Raw genomic sequence first — 19,285 nt, 5'->3', positions numbered from 1 at the left:
TAGAGGTTATCACATAACACACGTGAAGGTTGGCATGGAAAGGCAGAAGAGATCACTTTCAGAAGACATTGACTCCTCTTAACGGGCAGCAGATCACCGACTTGCCCAGCAGTAGTGATTGTATTGAAGTTGAAGGCTTGAGTCACCCTTTCTAGAAGTGTTTTCCTTCTGGGAGTTTAGTTGGGCCTTTACACCGTCTGAGATTCAATTGGATGAGTTGTTGAAATCCTAAGACATCATTTAAGGGGGAAAACAGGAGGACAGGGACACTAAAATATCCAAAATTTTCGCTTGCATTTTCCTTCTATTAATGATCCCTGGACTTGGTTAGCTGTACTGTCTATTAATTAGGATTTATCTTCACAGCAAGAGAACAACTCAGCCCAGGTCGACATCTCATTAATTTTTAGTCCAGAAATGGGGAAAGGACCATTGAGCCAAAATTCTTAACGAAAATTTTCTGTTCAAGTTTTGAATTCTCAAGTACCACCCCGGTGGTGGTCTAGTGATCTTCAGCTCGCTCTCAAGTGGTTTGATAACCTTCATGTCCCAAATTCGAAACACTTGTGTGTTCTTTGGCCTGAACATGAGATTGGTATCGACTTTTGTGGATTATACTAAGCCTTTGAACGGGCCAGTACTTGCACTGTAGTTCACGCACAAGGTCGTCACTTCTGCATTCTCTCTTTTTGTTTCCCCAAGAAGAAGAAAACAAGTGCCGCCCACTGGTTTACATCAGATGGCAAGATTGCAAGACATCACACGAGGCTTCTTTTTCTAATCGAATCTAAACTCCAAAATGAAACCCAAAGAAAAAATATCAATGCAGAGAAAACTCACAAACTACTCCAACGCCGTGCAGAAACATTAACTTCCACGTGAACCCACAAACCTGGAGAGAGAGAGAGAGAGAGAGAGAGAGAGAGAGAGAGAGAGAGACTAGCATTGAATCAGATCTTAAAACCAAGGACACGCAGAGCAGGCTCAGGATTCCCAAGTGACATCCTTGAATTTTAATTCGTCTCTCATTCATTTGGGAGGTTGGAATTATAACAACCTCACCTCCCCCACCTCCTTTTCTCTCTCTTTCTCCCTACAACTCTGCCTTGTGCACTGCAACCTCATAAACCCCTCTACCAACCGCTAGACGGTGAAGCTCCACAAACTATGGATCGACTCTGCATAATATAGACATCCTTACACCATGAAAGCCACCGAAAATATTAACTGCTCCTACTACAAATGGCATATCAGGTGTATGCTAAAAGACCCAGGGCCAAGTCCCTTGTCAGTAAATGGCAAGGGGAGTGGGGTAACCTTCCAAGGTGGCAGATGGCTGGTAACAGTAGGAAGTTCAAGGTCATCTCATGAATGAATTTACTCTGTACAAAGAACTTCTTAGTCATGAAATTTCTAAGGACTATTGTGAAGAAGGACATAGACAAGAATCAAATACAATTTCTCAGAACAATTACAATGGAAATTCAAACTATTGGGTTCATTTTGATATGAAATGGAGAGAAATGCACTTGTGAGCTGGTACAGTTCCTCTGGAAAACAATTCCTCTGTTCAGAAAGCTCACTTTTCTCAATAGTTTTTGAGCCTTGGGTTTGCCTGATTCATCCAGTTCAGGTTTTTGAAGGTATATTTATTTAGAGAGTTTACTCAAGTTTGCTTAGTTTTATCAAATTCAAAGATCTTTAATTTTAAGCACCAAAGAAAATGACATTTTTCAGTGAATGGTAGCAAGATTTTTAACTTTGAAGTCTCTGATAGATGGAGAAATTATAGGAGAAGATTATTTGGATATAGTTCTTTCAGTGAGGTTTTTAAGATTTTTCTCCCACCCTACTTTGCTTTCTAGTCAATGAGGGCAGTTTTCTCTGCTTGAACTTCTGTAAACGTCTACTTCACATTTGAATTCTTAAATGGATCTAAAAGATTCAATCCTATTCAGGACTAGATATTCAATCTAAACGGGGGGAAATTACTAATTTCTTTGAAACCATCTAAAAATTGTGTCAAAAGAGAAAGATATGCATACACGCATTTAACTTGCCATGCAGACAACTATGAGTAGAAACTCGTAATCAGACATTATAACCACCGATGTAATATACATTCTCTGAAAATGAAATTGGGATCAGTAAAGTAATTGCATATAAATGCAAGTAATGTATTATGTATGTACATGGAATTCTGCATAAAGGCATGCTCATGCATTAGAGAGCACATACAAATAGCAAGATGCCTTTAGCTAATACAAGCAAAAAAATAAGGGAAAAGAAACAGACCTATGAAAATAACCTACTATCTTCAGCTTGGTTGGTCAACTTAACTCCATCCCTGGTGTTAAAGAGTGGAACATTATTTGCCAACCTTCATCAACATACCAGTCAGAAACAGACTTCCCCTGCAATTCATTTTGAGCTTAAAAATGGTGACCCAAACTTCTAGGGAAAGGAACAAATGTGAATACCAAAATAAGGACGAAAACTCATTACCAAGAGCCCAGTTGCACAGCTGATTCAGAGACTCAGTGAGTAATTGAATTTTTTGAGGCTAGATATCAATTTTACAGATAAAAACGAACATTGGATTTCAGCCATTGTCTTGAAACAGATGAGTGAATGAACAAAAAGGAGTATAACCTGCTCCACTGAGTCATGAATCATTCTAGTAACCCTTTTTTGGCTAATAATAATTTCCAAGATCGTCTTACCCTGTTATATGATAGAGATCTGCTCCATGGATGCAGTGAAAATACACGCTAAACATCATAGATTAGAGGAGTCCCAGCTAGCATTAACAGCCCTAATGATCTTCTGATGTAGCTTAACACCAGAACAAGCAATTATGCCTCGATCAAGGCCTTCTAAATATATACCTTGAGAAAAGTCTAACGGACGACCTCCAGCATCAGTTACCACACCACCAGCTTCTTGTATGATGACAACACCAGCAGCATGATCCCATATCTTCTCTCTGTATCCAGCATTGGCGAACTTCATAAAAATTTCTGCATCCCCGCGAGCAATGGCAGCATACTTCACCATACTGTATACGCGCAAAGGCTGATTTCTGTGAGTGAAAAGTGGGGATGCAGGGAGGATGAGAGTGAGACATAATTTAAATATGAATCCAAATAAAACATCAAAAAAATAAATAAAACAATCTAACACAAAAGCATATTAGTAACACATAAAACATGTAACATTTGCATGCTGTCATTCACAAACGTGGCTTTAAATCTCAAAATGGTATTTGAAAATTTGTGGTTTATTCCCTGGCTCGAGCTATCTCAACACAGATGTGTTAAGTAACAAATATCTCATCAAATTATTTCCTAGTAATATGTGCTTCCTCATCTAGTTGCAGATGTAAGGTAATGTCCATGTCTAGTTTCAGACATGAGGTAATGATTCCCCCCCCCCCCCCCTGTTATTTTGTCAAGTATAAATTTTATAAAAGGAAAAGAGGCTCCAGCAACAACCCAGCAGTGCTACAGAAAGATGTAAGCATATACTGCACAAAAATTTCGGAAGCGTCTCTGAAAAGATACACCTAACCAAAAAAAAAAGAAAAAAGAATACAACCTCATCCTTGTTAGTTCCAGCGCACATCTTACAGGCAAAATCCCAAGGCAATAGCTATTCAACGGAACCTTTGAACATGGTAGGACAGTTCCCGCGGTCTTCAAAAAAGTTTCAGCTGCCATCTAATTTCCAAATAAAAGGGACAAGAAGACCTCAGCTGTGTCAAAGCAATGGAGGTGGTTCGCCATCTCCTTGTTTCCCAGAAAAATCATGTTATGTTGTATTTCTTACACATTTGTGGACCCTTACCCGGTCTCTCTTGTGTGGAGGTATTTATAAAATAGTAATCATAGGACGGAGTTCCCTATCATGAGATGGTTTTGAGGGTTATGGTTATGCATGTAGTTTCCTTTCTGTTTCAGCTCTCTATATTGTTTCTCATCTAATTTCTCTCCTTCTCTCTTTACTACTTTGATTCTGGTTGTCAGCTCCTCCCTGGTCACATGGTACCAGAGATTCAGTAACCAGTCTCCAATTGGTCTAGGTTATGAAAGTCTGAATGGAATTATTGATGCTGCCTTAGATGCTTAAAAGGCCCTAGAATAATAACAAATTACGGTCTCTAATCTCAGTTGTTGGTTTCATGGATTATAGGGCTCATTGAAGACAGCTTTACAAACATGCGGCATTTTTTGTAGTCTTCTTATAAACTCAAATTCCTGCAGGACACCTGTCCCACCCTATATTCACATGAGTCATCAGGCCCAGAAGAACATTTGATCTCAGTTTAGATCAAATCCTCCAGTTTGACTTCCCAGAATTGAAGTTCTCCTTACTCCCTACGGATACTCTGTCACTGGATCGATTTTTAATTTGACCAGGACAGCATACCTGATTGATTTTTTGAGGTATTTTCCTTTCTACAAGGGTCCATTGATCTCTAATCTCAGTAGTTGGTTTCATGGATTATAGGGCTCATTGAAGACAGCTTTACAAACATGCAGCATTTTCTGTAGTCTTCTTATAAACTCAAATTCCTGCAGGACACCTGTCCCACCCTATATTCACATGAGTCATCAGGCCCAGAAGAACATTTGATCTCAGTTTAGAGCAAATCCTCCAATCTGACTTCCCAGAATTGAAGTTCTCCTTACTCCCTACGGATACTCTGTCACTGGGTCGATTTTTAATTTGACCAGGACAGGATACCTGATTGATTTTTTGAGGTATTTCCCTTTCTACAAGGGTCCATTGATCCAGTTTTGAAACCCGTCAGCTTCCTTGATTTGTGGTAATTGTTTTTCTCCTACTATTTTCTGAGCATATCTGGAAAATTTTAATTTTCAAATCACCACCATCAAACTCAATGGATTAGATAATTATCTTCTCTGCTATGAATAATTGAAATATCTTCAACCTTATCCTCCCTCAGCTGACTCTAAAGAACTTTTTGAGTTAAAAGCATCAGAGAAATGAATGTGGGAGAATGACATTGTCCTTATATGGTTATAGAACAACAAGCAACAAACTATCACTGCCAGTGTAATACGTCACCCTACTGCAGAGGCATATGGGATGAATTGAAGTGTACCTTCTTCAACAGAAGTGTATATCTCATATTTATGTTTCATATCATACCCTGTTTACTCTCAAGCAGAACAAAAGGTCCTAGAACAAGTATTTCAATGCTTCTACAGGTACAAAAGAAGATCTCAATACCCATCAGCATCTCAATACCAATCTGGAACAGTTAAAAATTCAGCGGAAGAGTTCAATGTTGCAAAGTTTATGGCAATAAAGAATCCCAACAAGACTCAAGAATAACTTGCCATTGGAGAAAAGATGCTCTCCTTTATGATTATGTCTTCAATGTATTAGTACTCTACAGTTGATTTCCCCCTCTCCCCCAAGAGAGCTTGGCTTTTGTTGCTGCCATGGACATGTGATGCAGATTCATCACCCATAAGGCTTAGTTTATTAGGAATAATCTAGGGTTCTGTCTGTATATGTTGGGCCTCAGATCTTATTGGTTTTCTATGTACTAGATCATTCTTATGGGCCTAAACTCTGAGCAGTTAGATCGGATTGGTGGTTTTATTTCCCATACTTCTATTTTTGGTGTTTTAAATTGAAAACGGATTTTCTGGTCTGAATAAGTGGTTTAATTTAATGTGTTTAACGATATCCCTTTTTGGGTTGGATTATGTTTCTTTTAAGTAATTATATTGTGTCTAGGGAGCAGGACTTTGTCTTGAGTCTATTCAGTTTCCTGGCTGATTTAAGTTGGAGGTTGTGGTTGGCCTGTAGGTCAAGTGCTCACTTGGTGAACACTTGATCACAAATTCCAGTCCTGGAAATAGGAGTAAGGACATTTGACCTTCCCAGAACCTGCTAAACATGAAAGCCTCCTGCACTAGGAATGGCTTTGAGTTACTTAGGTTATCTTGAAGGTTCAGGATTGGGTTAGGCCTTTCTTCTTTTAGTACAGCAGTTTATATTGAGTAACTACAAAAGGTTGTAAATTGTAATAGAGGCAAATATTTAGAAAAAAATTTGATCAATGAAAAAGCTTTTGCTGCTCCGTTCTTCTTCTTCTCTAGTGAAGGTTTTTGTCTTGTGTTTAATCAAGGTTAGTGGGTTGGTGCTTGATCCAAGCTGTGGGAAGCCTGGGCTCAAGGGCACTTAAAGTCTCATATGGCTGCCAATGCCAATGCACAAAGTATCTGTATCTCATCTGTACACAGTGGAACCCTAAGCAATTAGACGAACTCTAACCATGAGTTCGCCCTCAACCATAAATGTTGGTGCTTAGAAGGTGGTTGAGAAGTCTCGTAACGGAATGGCTAGAAAGAGAAGGCCCTTTTTATCTTCTTTTCCAGGCAATGAACCAATCATTTTTTTCCTTCAAGTTTGGGTGACTTATAGGTGGGATTAGTGTATATCTAATCAACTCCTCGAAAGTGGAAGGCCCAAGAAGTTAGAATTAAAACTCCCCTTCAAATTGGTTGAAGATTTTTCCTCAACTTATTGTCAAGATTCAGGATTCAAGATTCAAGTTCAAGTTCAGGATAAAGGTTCAATCTTTATTCAAGTTTCTATATCTAAACAAGGATATCTTCCCCTATAAGTTTAGCCCATCCCCAAATCAATACCCAACCAGCTCTGCCCAAGAAAATCCAAACAAACAACCTTCCCCCGAACATCAAGACACCCAACCCATAAATATATCCTGCACTTTCTATTAAAATTTCTCCCGTGAACATTTGACTTCAAATACCATCTTGGTTTCTTCCATAATAAAAAATAATTTCTTGTATCACCATAATTCAGAAATTTGGGTAGAAATACTGAAATTTTACAGTTTATCTAAGTTTAAGCCTAGTAAAAACAAATCTATGAGCAACTTGATGGTTTTGGTTGAAATCTCAGTGAAATTACCGAATTAGTTCAAAGATTGCTTGAAATGGTTAAAGTTTTGTACTGCTTTCCAATTTTATGGTTCCTCCTGCATGTTTCAATATTTTATGTTGAACGTTGTACACTATGGACCATATTATAAGTCGAACTGGCTATATAAGGAAAAGGATATAGAAGGCTATAGCTTGCATCAACAATGTAGGATGTGAAGACAAAATTCACTATGGATTTTTTTTTTTCTGTATAATAATTCACAGATGCATAAACATGCTTAAATAGGCACTATAACAGTTCCAGAGGAAAGGTCCATGATTTGGCTACTGAAATGACTACTTCGAGTTTACATGCAAAATGGACCGATTTTTTTAGCCCATTTTGCAGATTTCAATGGCATATTGAAATTTTAAACCTTTAATCTGATAACAATCAATTACTTACTGCAACAAGATGGTAGACTAGAACATCATAATGATAGTAGTATAACTTGGGCAAGAGAAAAATTAAAAGTTAATTCACCTCAGCCCAACACTGAGAGCTAGTCCTGCTGTGAAGGAGTGACTTGAATTGGAATTTTCAACTGGTTCACAGAATGTAGCCAGTGCTGGATCGTCGATGGAAGACACTTGAATTGATCTTGACAAGTTTGATAGACCAAGCCTATTGTTTTCCCCAACTAATGGCTGCATCCATGCCTCTCCACTACCTTTCCTTGCATACATAACACAGCCTTTGTCCCAAGAATCAGATTTGGGAGATGACAATTTAGACATGATTCGATAATAACGGTGGTGATAATTTAGCCATTCCTTATTCATTGGGTAGTTGGGGCACCCAAGAACTCCAAGAGCAACTTCTCCATCTTCTATCAAGGCTAGAGCTATGGCATATTGATCTCCACGAACAAATCCCAATGTTCCATCAACAGGATCAAGTACCCAATGTCTTCCATGAGGTCCACCAGTTGAGTTGCATCGACTAATTGCCTCAAGAACATCTGCAGTTCCAAGAGGCCTAACAGGACTCTTAAGTCCAAAATCAGGTGCCTCAGTCAGACACTGGTTCACAGTATTTACCACAGTTGCTAGTATGCCTACTGCATCGGGCTCAGTGAGAGTTTGGATATCTTCTTCAGCAACAATTGACACATTTTCACTCCCAAAGCTTTCTGACAACATCCAGCTAACAGTTGCTTGGACACTCCAATCTGTTTATGCAATGTGATTAAGAATAAGAATAACAGCAGCATATTCAACAACAGAGACAAAGAAAATCAGAAAGAAAAAAAAAACAGCTTATAAGCCTATTGGAGAACATTGACAAATGGAATAGCACTTAACTAGATATATCCCTGGATCAACATCAATGTGCTTGTTTAACTACTTCCATTGATAATATATGAAGACTATTTTCTAATTTAAGTAAAAGTTGTCATTTAGACACAACTAGTTTTCTTTGAATGAAGCAAATTGGTGTGGAAGACTGACAAGGACTTCCTGGCTAGCTTTCAGTCACAAGTTACTAATTATTTCAAATATGGCTACTATGGGAGAAAAGTTCACTTCTTCTTCAAATTCAAAATTGCACTACATCCATGGAAATTAGCAACATGGTAAATTGCAGTCGTAAAGAAAAACATGCAGTGTCTTTAATTAGATTCCGTGGAGGAATTTCAGAGTGAGACATCTGGGAGCTGATTTAACACATACAGCACAAGGAACAGGGATTGAGACATGCATCATGAACTCAAAACTATGCTGACTCAGAATGTAATCAATATTCCTGAAAAAACATTGTGAATTAATAAAGCAATGTATCTATTCTTTTTACTGAAAAGCTTTAGCTTTTATACTCCATATACTGACTGGCATAAGACAATATGGATGTTTGGTGTCATTCAACTCCTCACAGCAAGGAGCTAATGCTGCAATTGTTAATCATTATTACACATTCCACCTAACTAAATAGAAGCTCACCACGGATGACATAAAAATCGATAAAAATTGATTCTTCAGGCATTGATGCTAGTAGCTGATTCTTGGAAACCATTCTCACACATTACTGCCTATGTCATATACACAATTTTAATCACTCCTGCCTTTTCAGATGGATGTTATGGAATTGGTTATACTTTTAGGAGTTATTATTGGAACTATGAAACTGCTGAATGCTTCTACAGAAACAACCATCACTAAGTTTATATGGATACATGAAAGTTAAAACGAAATTCAACATAGGAATATAAAAAATAAAAAAATCTTTCTCCAAGATGTCCTTTGGTTATTTCTCTTCTGAAGATGCAATTATCCTATCATCATCTCCTGGCTTATCATCAGGAAGGAGCATACTTCTCCCATCACTACTTAAGAACTATTCCTCCAGAGTTAACGCCTCAAAATTAATTCATCATTAAAAATTTCCAGCTTTGAGAGAGTAGCCAAATTACCTTTTTATGCTAACCTACAGAACATTATGCCAGCCAAAAAAAATGGACAAAGAAACCATTCACCCAAAAAAAAAAGAAGAAAAAAAAACCTCAAAACAGAACGCAGTATTAGTGTCAGTCCCCACCCTGGCCCCCACTTACCCAACATTTTCCACCAAAGAAAATAGGGGAAAAGAATCCAAGAAAAGAAGACAGGTGAACAAGTTCCGGAATTCAGATCATCTCCAGAAAATCTTAAAATCTCAGACAAAGACAGACCCAGTAGCAAGCATCGGAACCCAAACCCGGAAAGATAATAACACAAAGAAATTAAGAGATATAAAGAAGATAGGAGATCCACAAAACCTGCTATTGTGACAGGAGAATTGTCGTCCTTGGATTTAACGTGTTCGTCGCTCTTACTAATCAAATGCTCCTGAACCTTCTCGCAGAGAGAACAAACCATCTGGACAATTTTGACTGCAACATCCAATTCTTTTGAGTATCTATCGGAATCCGAAGATCTGAGCCATGCCCTCTCCGTCTCCATGGATGCTGAAACTTGATGAAACGGAGAATTCTTAGAAGAACCAACCTTCTTATAAGAGCCTAAGAAACATTTCTGGTTCAAGAAATAGGCCCCTACATGCTTCCATACAGAGCGGGTATCTTTCCTAATCAAGCAATCCGGTAGTCTGGTTGCGCGGCTTGCGCATAGTAACTGCATTAATTAAAAATATTCCTGAAGACCCATGTAATCCTTACTAGAAAATAATCATTTCCGGTTGTCAAACGTTGAACAATCTCAATCGGGCTTCAACTTCCAACTCCCAAAACCTGTTTCTCTTAGGCCGGCATTGAGGAATGAGAACAGAAGCCAAGACTCATGATGTGTATTTTATACAAAACTTATAAAGATAGAAAGACCTAAGCAACAAGGATTCCATGACCAGTGGTTCTAAATACTAAACTGTCTCTGTCATCTATCCCTAAACTCATTCCATCAAATCGCATACGGAAAAAGAAAAGAAAGGGTCATTCATTCAATCTATGTTGGCTATGAGGTGAATCGCCACAGTTTGTTTTTGCTTCCGCTCCCAAGTTTCCCAGTTTCCGCTGCAATATCTGACCGTTCAATTTTTTTTATTTTTTATTTTGTTTAAAATCTGACCGTTGAATGGAAAATGAAAGATTTGTAAGTTGTACCTGATTGAATAGACTTAGGGTTGACGCACCTTGATACTAAACCACATGAATCTCGACAAATGTATAGTAGAGAAGTATCACGAAACACGTTGTGATTCTTCTACGGGAAAGTAATCTAAACTCCTTCCCCAATCTCCCATCAACGAGTTTGGATCACCTCCAATTTCGGAAAAGAATAATCTACTCCCCCTTTCTTGTTTTTTTCGGTAGGAAGTAAAACTAAAAGACAAATTGAGAGGGACACACAAGTTTGAGAACATGCATTTCCTGGCCTTGAAACAGACCACTCTACTTTATTCAACATAATGAGTGCCCTCCGAGCTAGGAAATGAGCAAGTCCACTTAAATCCCTAGGAATAAAGACAAAATTACATACAGTAAATTTACCTTCAGCAACTTAATGTCGTCAACAATAATATACTCCCTTGACGGTTTAGAACTACATAGTAAGAAAGTGGGAACCGTCTTCAAATATTAAATACGAAGAGCTTAGTAGGTCCATGTGTAGTTCAAAACAGGTGCAACTACCAAAAATAGTGAAAGTCTTTAAATCTTGGAGGGTTTTGATAATTAGGAGATAATTTATACTTTTATATTTGAATATCAATTCTAGAGTTCCTGGTTTGGATTGATTTCGGTTTGAATAATGAATGCTTAGGCTGCAATAGTAATGGCTTTGTCAAAGTTCTCAAAGAGTATCAGCTGAGTTTTGGGAATTCGTTAATTTAGAAATATAAATTTTGGCTTAATGTCAGACTAGGGATATAAAATAGTTGATCCGCACAAGTTTAAATCAATTATTATTATTATTATTTTTTCATCAAGTATTTAGCCGAAATTTGTCTTTAATATCATCAAAGAGTTGTTTAGTTGGCAATCATCAACGCTGCTTAATGAAAAAATCAGGGTCGGACTTTTCTCGGTGTACATATAAATATATAATAATCTCTACCCAATATATATATAAAATCACTTTAATATTTTTATTTTCTTATAAATAAAAAGCTCCCTTATACCCAAAAAAATAAAATCATTGTAGATTGAATTCTTTTTCATTAATTATAATTCATTTTTCCTTTTCAAATCAGTCATGCAACACACTAATATAGGGGACTAATAAGCCCACATTAGATTCTAAAGACACAAAACTCAGATAATGGATTAACTTTTTTCTCTCTTTCTTTTTATAATGGTTACAATCTTAAACAAAGAAGATTTGACCATTCAAAGTTAGATTCGATTTGGTTTCTTGAAATACATATATAGGAATATCAAAAAGATTATTCCTGATTTTTATTTATTTTTTAAACTGGATTTAATTTTTTGCTATTAACTTTTGTTCGTGGTGTCAACGGTGCGGTTTGGGGCAATTTCAGGCTAAAAAACACATAGCTCAAACACAGCCAATTAGCAAAATAATGGTTTCGGATCGGTTTCGATTTGGTGCAGTTTGGGTTCGAGCCAACTAACGGTTTGGCATAACAGTTTAGATTCGGGTTGAATAATGGTTTATGGTGTGCAAAAAAAAAAAAAAACAAGAAAAAACAATTGAGCATCCTACAACAAAAGCAAAGATTATATGAAAAGCAAAGTTGCTATCGGTCAATTTCCATTAAAAAAAAACCTACCCATTCTTTAGAAATCTAGAACCTAGATATTAAGTAGAAAAATGACTATTTGATCTTTGAATTCATACTTATTTTTTTTAATTGTCTATACCAATTATCTAATGGTAATATAATGATTCAAATACTATTTAATGTAAAATTAAAAACTGGTTATAACAGGTTGCGATTCGATTTCGGATTAGTGTGGGCTTCACAACCCTCAGTCTAATTACGACCCTTTAAGGTTCGGTTCGGGCTATAATGGATCGGTACGGTTCGATTTTAACTTTTGTTATCTAAAATTTCATAAAGATAACAAGCGCATGCGTTGAAGTCACGGTACACTCCACGCTCCAAAGTCCGTGACGGGGAAATTGTTTCCACGTCTTTCCGCTGGGAAAACGAAATGTCTCGTTACTTTTAGAATATGTGGAATTTGGTGAGTCTTTAGCTCTCAAGGGTCAAGAGGCCCACGCGGCCACGCACATGCTCAAGTGTTTTGCATAATTACCCATGAGATATTTATTTGGAAAAGCAAGCAAAAATCAAGGAAGAGGAACCACTAAGTCCTGTAATCAAAGAGTGGAAACGAGTCATGAACAAGGTTCGAAATTTCGTCCTATGTCGTTATGTTAGTGGCTAGCATTGGCAATGAGTCATGAACAAAGTTCAAAATTTCGCCCTACGTGGCTGTGTCTGTGGCTGACACAGTGACATAGGGTGAAATTTCAAACGACTTTTTGAGAAGATGGGGAAGCCATGCACCAGAGAGACGGTGTATTGGGTTTGAGGGCGGGTGAAGGAGAGGGGTTGAGATGCTCGACGGCGCCTTTTGTAGCGGCCATCCAGCAGCTGCTATGGATGAACGCCGCGTGGACTTCCAGGAGATCGTGGCTATTGGCTCTTTTAGTTTTAATTTTATTTAACCGTGTTAATTTCAAAACCAAACCGGATTAAACCAATAAAACAACCTATATCCTTAAACTAAACCAATCCTCTCGTCTCTCATCTCTACCCTCTTTTGAAGAAGTTGCAATAGCTAGCCGGAGTCAACAAAAACTCTAGCAAATGAATGCGACGACGACGAGACCGAACAAAGTCCTATTTTTTCAAAACTATATTTCTGTTTATTGAAGGGATCCGCAACTATAAAAGCTCCATTCGACGCTGCAGTTTTCTGCTTGTGAGGTCGCAGCGCTGAATTTGATTTTCCTGATAACCACCTCAGATCAAGATTTTTATCTGCTCTTGTTTCAGCATCCTCCTGTTGCATCCATTCCACCATTGGATGATTGACAATTGTTTTATTCTTATCCTAAAGTCAATATTCTCCCATCTTTAGCCATGATTTTTCCTCTCAAACTTTAACCACTCCTCTCCTCAAACAGCTCCCGTCTCTCCTACACTGCTGTCTCCCTCTTTGACTCTGGCACAACCAGCCTAAACACCAACCGACTACCACCTGCCATCTCCAATGTGGTGGTATTCTTCTTCTTCTTGCATTTTGGGTAGATGAAATAAAAATGGAACGACAAAGAATAGAGGAGTTGATTCAAAATCACTAAAGAGGAAAGTGAAAACTCAAAGGGATAAATCATGAAAACTCAGAGGGATAAATCAGAGTTTGGATTTAACAAATTCCTACTAAAAAACCTCAATGATGAAGCAGCCATCAAGCACCGCCATCTTTGCAATTTCATCCGAGTAACTGTTATGGCAAAATCCTCTGTTCCCGATTATATTTTTCTAAAATAAAAGGAAAATAATTTTGGGTTTCCTTCTCAGATCGGAATTTCTTCCTTCTCATTTGTTCCTTTAATTTTCCACATTAGGTTCCAATCAAGTTTTCAATTAAATCTCTCCGTCGAACTTTTTGTCACTGGAACTTTGTAGCCCCTTCAAAAGGGATAGAATCGTGCCTTTAATGTTGCAAAAAATTTAATAATAGAAATTTGGTTTAGAAAGTGGTAGGAAATGGGTTTTAGAAAGGGGAAGAAAGTTTTCTCAGAAACGGAGACTTGGGTCATTGTGGCAAAGATGGGATCTTGGAAAAAGGGAAGTGAGAAAAGTTGTGAAAACAGTTTGCTACTGAGCCTACTGTTATGAACAAAGAGAGAAGATGAAAAAATGTATATCTAAAGGCTAAAAAGGGTAGGAGATGATTGCAAGTGATGCTGGTGCTACCGCCACCGGAGCCAAAGATGGAGAATAGGTTAAAAGGATGATGGTTAAGGATGAGAAAATACTAATCTTAGGATAAGAATAAGACAGTTGTTAATCATCCAATGGTAGACTAGATGCAACTGGAGGATGCTAAAACAGGAGCGGATAAAAATCCCCTTAGATCATCGGTGTTGAGTCATCTCACCAATAGAATTCAAAAAGCAACTATCCGATTCACAAACGATCCGCACCCTCAACCACTGCTGATGCGATCTGAGTATGCCTCTCTGTCGTCCACGCAAACTCTTCTGTGTCAAACTAAGAGCGACATGTCTGTGGATTGGGCCTTTGACTTGTTAATAACAATGGGATCAGATGAAGGTGTTGAGTTGGAGGACTTCACCAGATTTCCTGGGATTCAAGATTTTGCTACTTATTTTTTGCCGCCACCAAAACCCAGTTCTGCTTTTGCCGCTACAAATACCTCCATTTTTAACGTTGTCATCGACGACGATGGTTCTCAGCTTAGCGATGCAAACTGGGTTCATTTACACAATTTAAAGAAAATTAAAACTAAAAAGAGCCAATGGCCACGATCTCCTGGAGGTCCACGCGGCGCTCATTCGTAGCGGCCGCTGGATGGTTGCTACAAAAGGTGTCGTCGAGGATCTCAACCCGAAGGAGAGGTAGAGAGTGGAAGTGGTTTTGGACCTGAGGCTAAGACTCAGGGACGACCTGGTGAGTGAGATGGTGGAAACAATGCGAATTGGGTACCTGTGTACAACTAAGTCGACTGAGAAGAGACTGACGATGCAACATATTTTTGGTCTTCACAAGGACATACATTCGTCGGCGACTTATAGAGATCTTATAATTTTCAGTCTAGTTCTTTGCCAAAGTTCCCAAACCATAATTTTTCTGTGCTTCGATGGTAATGGAAGCATGTGTAAGATTTGCAGGGTTAGCAGTGAAGGGAGAAGAATCTTGCCCTCAACAGATTTCTATGTTAATCCACATAAAAACTTCCAAGGTAGACAAAGAGACAAAAAAAACCTCGTTCCCGTCCTAGATCTATGATGGTTTGATGTCTACCTCAGCGTCAAAGACATCATCGAGAAGGTTGCTGCCCGAGTTGTCGACAATAGCCCTTGCGTAACCTATACATTTGGAGAAAAATCGACTGTTGATGATTATCGCCGATTTCCGGGCGATATATTGCCGACTTATTGCATATGTCGTGTCTATTATGCCCCGTGTCTTTTTATATTAATATGTTATTATCGTGTGTGAATGTGTCAGTCTTTAAGATTATTAACGGATTCGATAATTGATTTGACGGTTTAATTAAATGATTTGAGTATAGTTAAATGATAGTTTAAATGAGGCTAGATCCAATTGATATTGGGTCGAGGTCAGACATCGTTTGTGGGTCCCACAACAGTGGAATTAGACTGAACCGAAAGCGAGGAAATGATCGGCGTAAATTTCCGGACCTAGAGGTATGAATATTAGCACACTGAAAGTGGGCCCTGCATAAGATATTACAGCGGGCCCACAAGCCCATAATAAAGCCCATTAGCCATTTAATATTTATATATGTATTATATATATATATATATATATATATTATATTTATTATATATATTATATATATATTATATTATTTACCCAACCGACTTAAGAGGACCGACTAAGGAAACTTAAAGGGGAAGATGGATTGTTGCGTAGGGGAGAAGCAAGAGAAGAGGAGTAAGAAAGGAGAGAGAAAGAGTGGAGAAGGAAGGAAACAAAAGAAGAAGCCATTAAAGAAGATTCAGAAGAGAAGATTGAAGATTTTAGATTTCAGAAACGTGTAGGAGTTAACAGTGTCGCCCCCCCAACGACAGACGATATATCACCGACATCGCTGACACTTTGTACAGTGGTCATGAAGTCGTGCTTGTCAACAACAACGTACTCTAAGCCAGGGTATACACCACATGGTTGAAATCCTTAAGAACAAAAGAAAAATTACATAAAATGAGCTGGTTCTGTGAAACCCTAATGTCACTAGAACACACTCAACATAATTGGAAGCCAACTCCTACCTTTCAATAAAGCCTACTAATGCCTGATTGTCATATTTGAACTCCACCCATTCAAACCCATGAACAAAAAGTTTGTTGAGCCTGCAACAAACACCAAACGCTTCACCCTTCAACACATCAATCCCGATACGTGGGATGCACATTGCAAAGACACATGCTCCACTGCTATCATGGCAAAATGATGCCAATACCCAAGACATCTATGCTAGGTTACCCAGAATCCAGATTAGCACCCCATTAGGGAAGTACCCGATGGCTTTACCACCACAAAACATGTGGGGGCCATAAAGGTTGGATGATGATTTTTTTTTTTTATGTTTTATTATTTTTAACCTGTGGGCCCCACATGTTTTGTGGTGGTAAAGCCGTCGGGGAGCTCCCTGATTGGGTGCTGATCCGGATTCGATTACTCGTTGGTTTATGGGTTTGATTTTGAGAAGATAGAATAGAGATCTTTCCCTGGCTGACAGTGCAATGGCATTAACGTCCTTTTTATTAGCTTGCTCGATGCCATTGATTCTTTGAATCTGGATCGACCCCCGACGCTTCTTGACCACAAAAACCAGTGGGGCCTACGGTGAAAAATACTTTTTGGAAGAAAAAAATTCACCAGTAGGACCCACTAGTTTTTGTGGTCAGGAAGCCATGGGGGAGCACTCTCGATGAAGAGATGATCCGGATTCTGATTCTTTCATGGTAAGACCTCGATTGAACTGTTAGTTTAAGTAACTTTCATTGAAAAGTCTAAACACGCTAAGCCAAATCAAAGTGACGCACAATAATTCATGCTCTCAGAAGTATATTCAAATGGTTGTTTTCAAGTTGAAGTAGTGACCAATGTTTTCAAAAGGAGAGACTGAGATCATTGCTGGGGAGGTTATTTTCATTGTGAATTATTGACATCATCAGATTTCTTTTTTTTTTTTTTTTTTTTCTCTTTATAAATCTTGATCGTTTCAAAACTCACTAATGGTTTTAAGTTTTAACTTTTAAGTACAAGATTTTTTAAGAACCATCCATGTCATGAAGATAATCCAAAATAAAAGTAGTGTGAAGCGAACTCACTCAGGATGCATCATGCATGTCAATTTAGGCATGATTTTGCACTTCTTGACATAAAAAAGTGACTTCATGGTGACAGGGGTGACATATAATTCATGTTCTAAAATATATATTTACTTCAGTATTTTTAAACATTTTTCATTCTTATATTTAAGTATATATACCGGCCAAAAAAATAAAAAGAGAGGTTTTCATATATGTCCATCCAGGCATCTAATTTACATAATTGTATTTTCCATTATTAAAATAGGTATTGACAAAATCATCTTATAGTTATTTATTTATTATGACAAAATATGTTTTAGTTGAAATTTATTTTTTTTGTAAATCATGTTTTAGTTGAAATAGGTTAAAGAAAAAGTTGGATTTCATCAAGACAAGCAATGGATTTTTGGTCAAAAAGTTTAAGTAAAGTTTTTTAGGTTATACCAATGTAATTTAATATTTTAAGAATAAAAAATAATTTTGACAGTTTAGTTTTTTAGAATATATTTGCTAGGTTTGTTTTGGAAAGGTAATGGTGGCAATGAAACATTTAATATAAAATTACTACTTCACGCATCAAATCAATTATATTCTCTCACTAAAGAGCTAGAGTGCAAGCAAGTGAAACTGAAATTCTATAATGGCTCCTTGGGCGTTAGGCATATCAGAATGTCAACTCTACCGAAATAAAAGTCAAGAAAATCAAACTGAAAAGTTTAAAATAAAAATCAGCAAGTGATATTTACCATTTTCTTGTTCAAGGTGATTTGGATCAAATCTTAGGTGGTCTAAATGAAAACTACTCTTATTATTTATTTATTTTTTATTGCAAGGTGCATTGTAACAAAGGTTAAAAAATTCGATTAAATTTCGGTGTCGGTAACCAGCGAAACCATCAAAACTACGCATGGAGCGAAAACCATGTGGGTTAGTGGGTCCCAGCATGGAACGACTCACTAAGTGGTGTATTTTTGCAAAAACGCAAAACTACGCATGGTTCCAGATTTTTCTCTCCAACACCAAAAGTCTGATACATGTCAGAACTCAGAAGTCCTACATCCACTTCCTCTCTCTCTCTCTCTCTCTCTCTCTCTCTCTCGCTCTCTCACGCCCTTACTTTGCAACCTCTGCAATCGTTATTCATGAATAGAGATGAAGCTTAGCCCACCGAAGAAGAGAGAGTCGTCTTTCAGGTAAAGACTTAAAAGGGGTTTGTTCTCGTTGATCACTGGAGATTTTTGCAAAGAGAAGCACAGAGAGAGAGAGAGAGAGAGAGAGAGAGAGAGAGAGAGAGAGAGAGAGAGAGAGAGAGAGAGAGAAGGGGTTCGTTCTTCGTTGTCTATTGGAGATTTTTGCAGAGAGAGAGGAAAACGGAGAAACAATGGTGGGTTGCAGCAGTGAAGGATGTCACTCATGAGTCATGACTCATCTCTGAGCGTGGTTCGTAGTGCTTTCCTCTCTTTTTCGGCAATTCCCATTCTCAATCCTCTTATCTAGGTTTCACAAAAGAAGCAACAACATAGATGGCGGCAATAGCAAAACAAGTGAAAAAACTCGCCGGAAAATGCAGAGTAATGGCAATTCTTGCCGACATTTCGCCGATTTGTCGACGAATTTTTGGCAACTTTTGGTATATTTCTTATCGAAGGTTGGTTTTGTGTCGGTCTTGAGCGACACATCAAAATTTCGCTGATATTTCATGATATTGTCGGCGACATATTGTTCCTTGATTGTAACCCCAAATTTATTCCTAAACCATATATTAAACATAGCCTTAGTATAATGGGTTTGGACTTGGA

At 37.9% G+C, this 19,285-nt stretch overlaps 1 protein-coding gene across 1 annotated transcript; it reads right to left on the bottom strand.

Moving 5' to 3' along the window:
• Positions 1 to 1,664: 1,664 nt before the first annotated feature.
• On the bottom strand, positions 1,665 to 10,468 carry HL (HAL2-like protein). Its single transcript, XM_089168517.1, has 3 exons — positions 9,743 to 10,468; positions 7,471 to 8,158; positions 1,665 to 3,082 (listed from the first exon to the last, which is right to left on the bottom strand). The coding sequence occupies exons 1-3, from the start codon at positions 10,101 to 10,103 to the stop codon at positions 2,779 to 2,781; spliced, it is 1,353 nt and encodes a 450-aa protein (XP_089024643.1). The 5' UTR covers positions 10,104 to 10,468; the 3' UTR covers positions 1,665 to 2,778.
• Positions 10,469 to 19,285: the final 8,817 nt, after the last annotated feature.

The sequence above is a fragment of the Hakea prostrata genome, chromosome 9 (assembly GCF_041222555.1).
Source record: "Hakea prostrata isolate BN-2017 chromosome 9, UWA_Hpros_2, whole genome shotgun sequence".
Lineage (NCBI taxonomy): Eukaryota > Viridiplantae > Streptophyta > Magnoliopsida > Proteales > Proteaceae > Hakea > Hakea prostrata.
The sequence above is the reverse complement of the archived record's forward strand: the minus strand, read 5'-3'. Positions and strand labels throughout refer to the sequence as shown.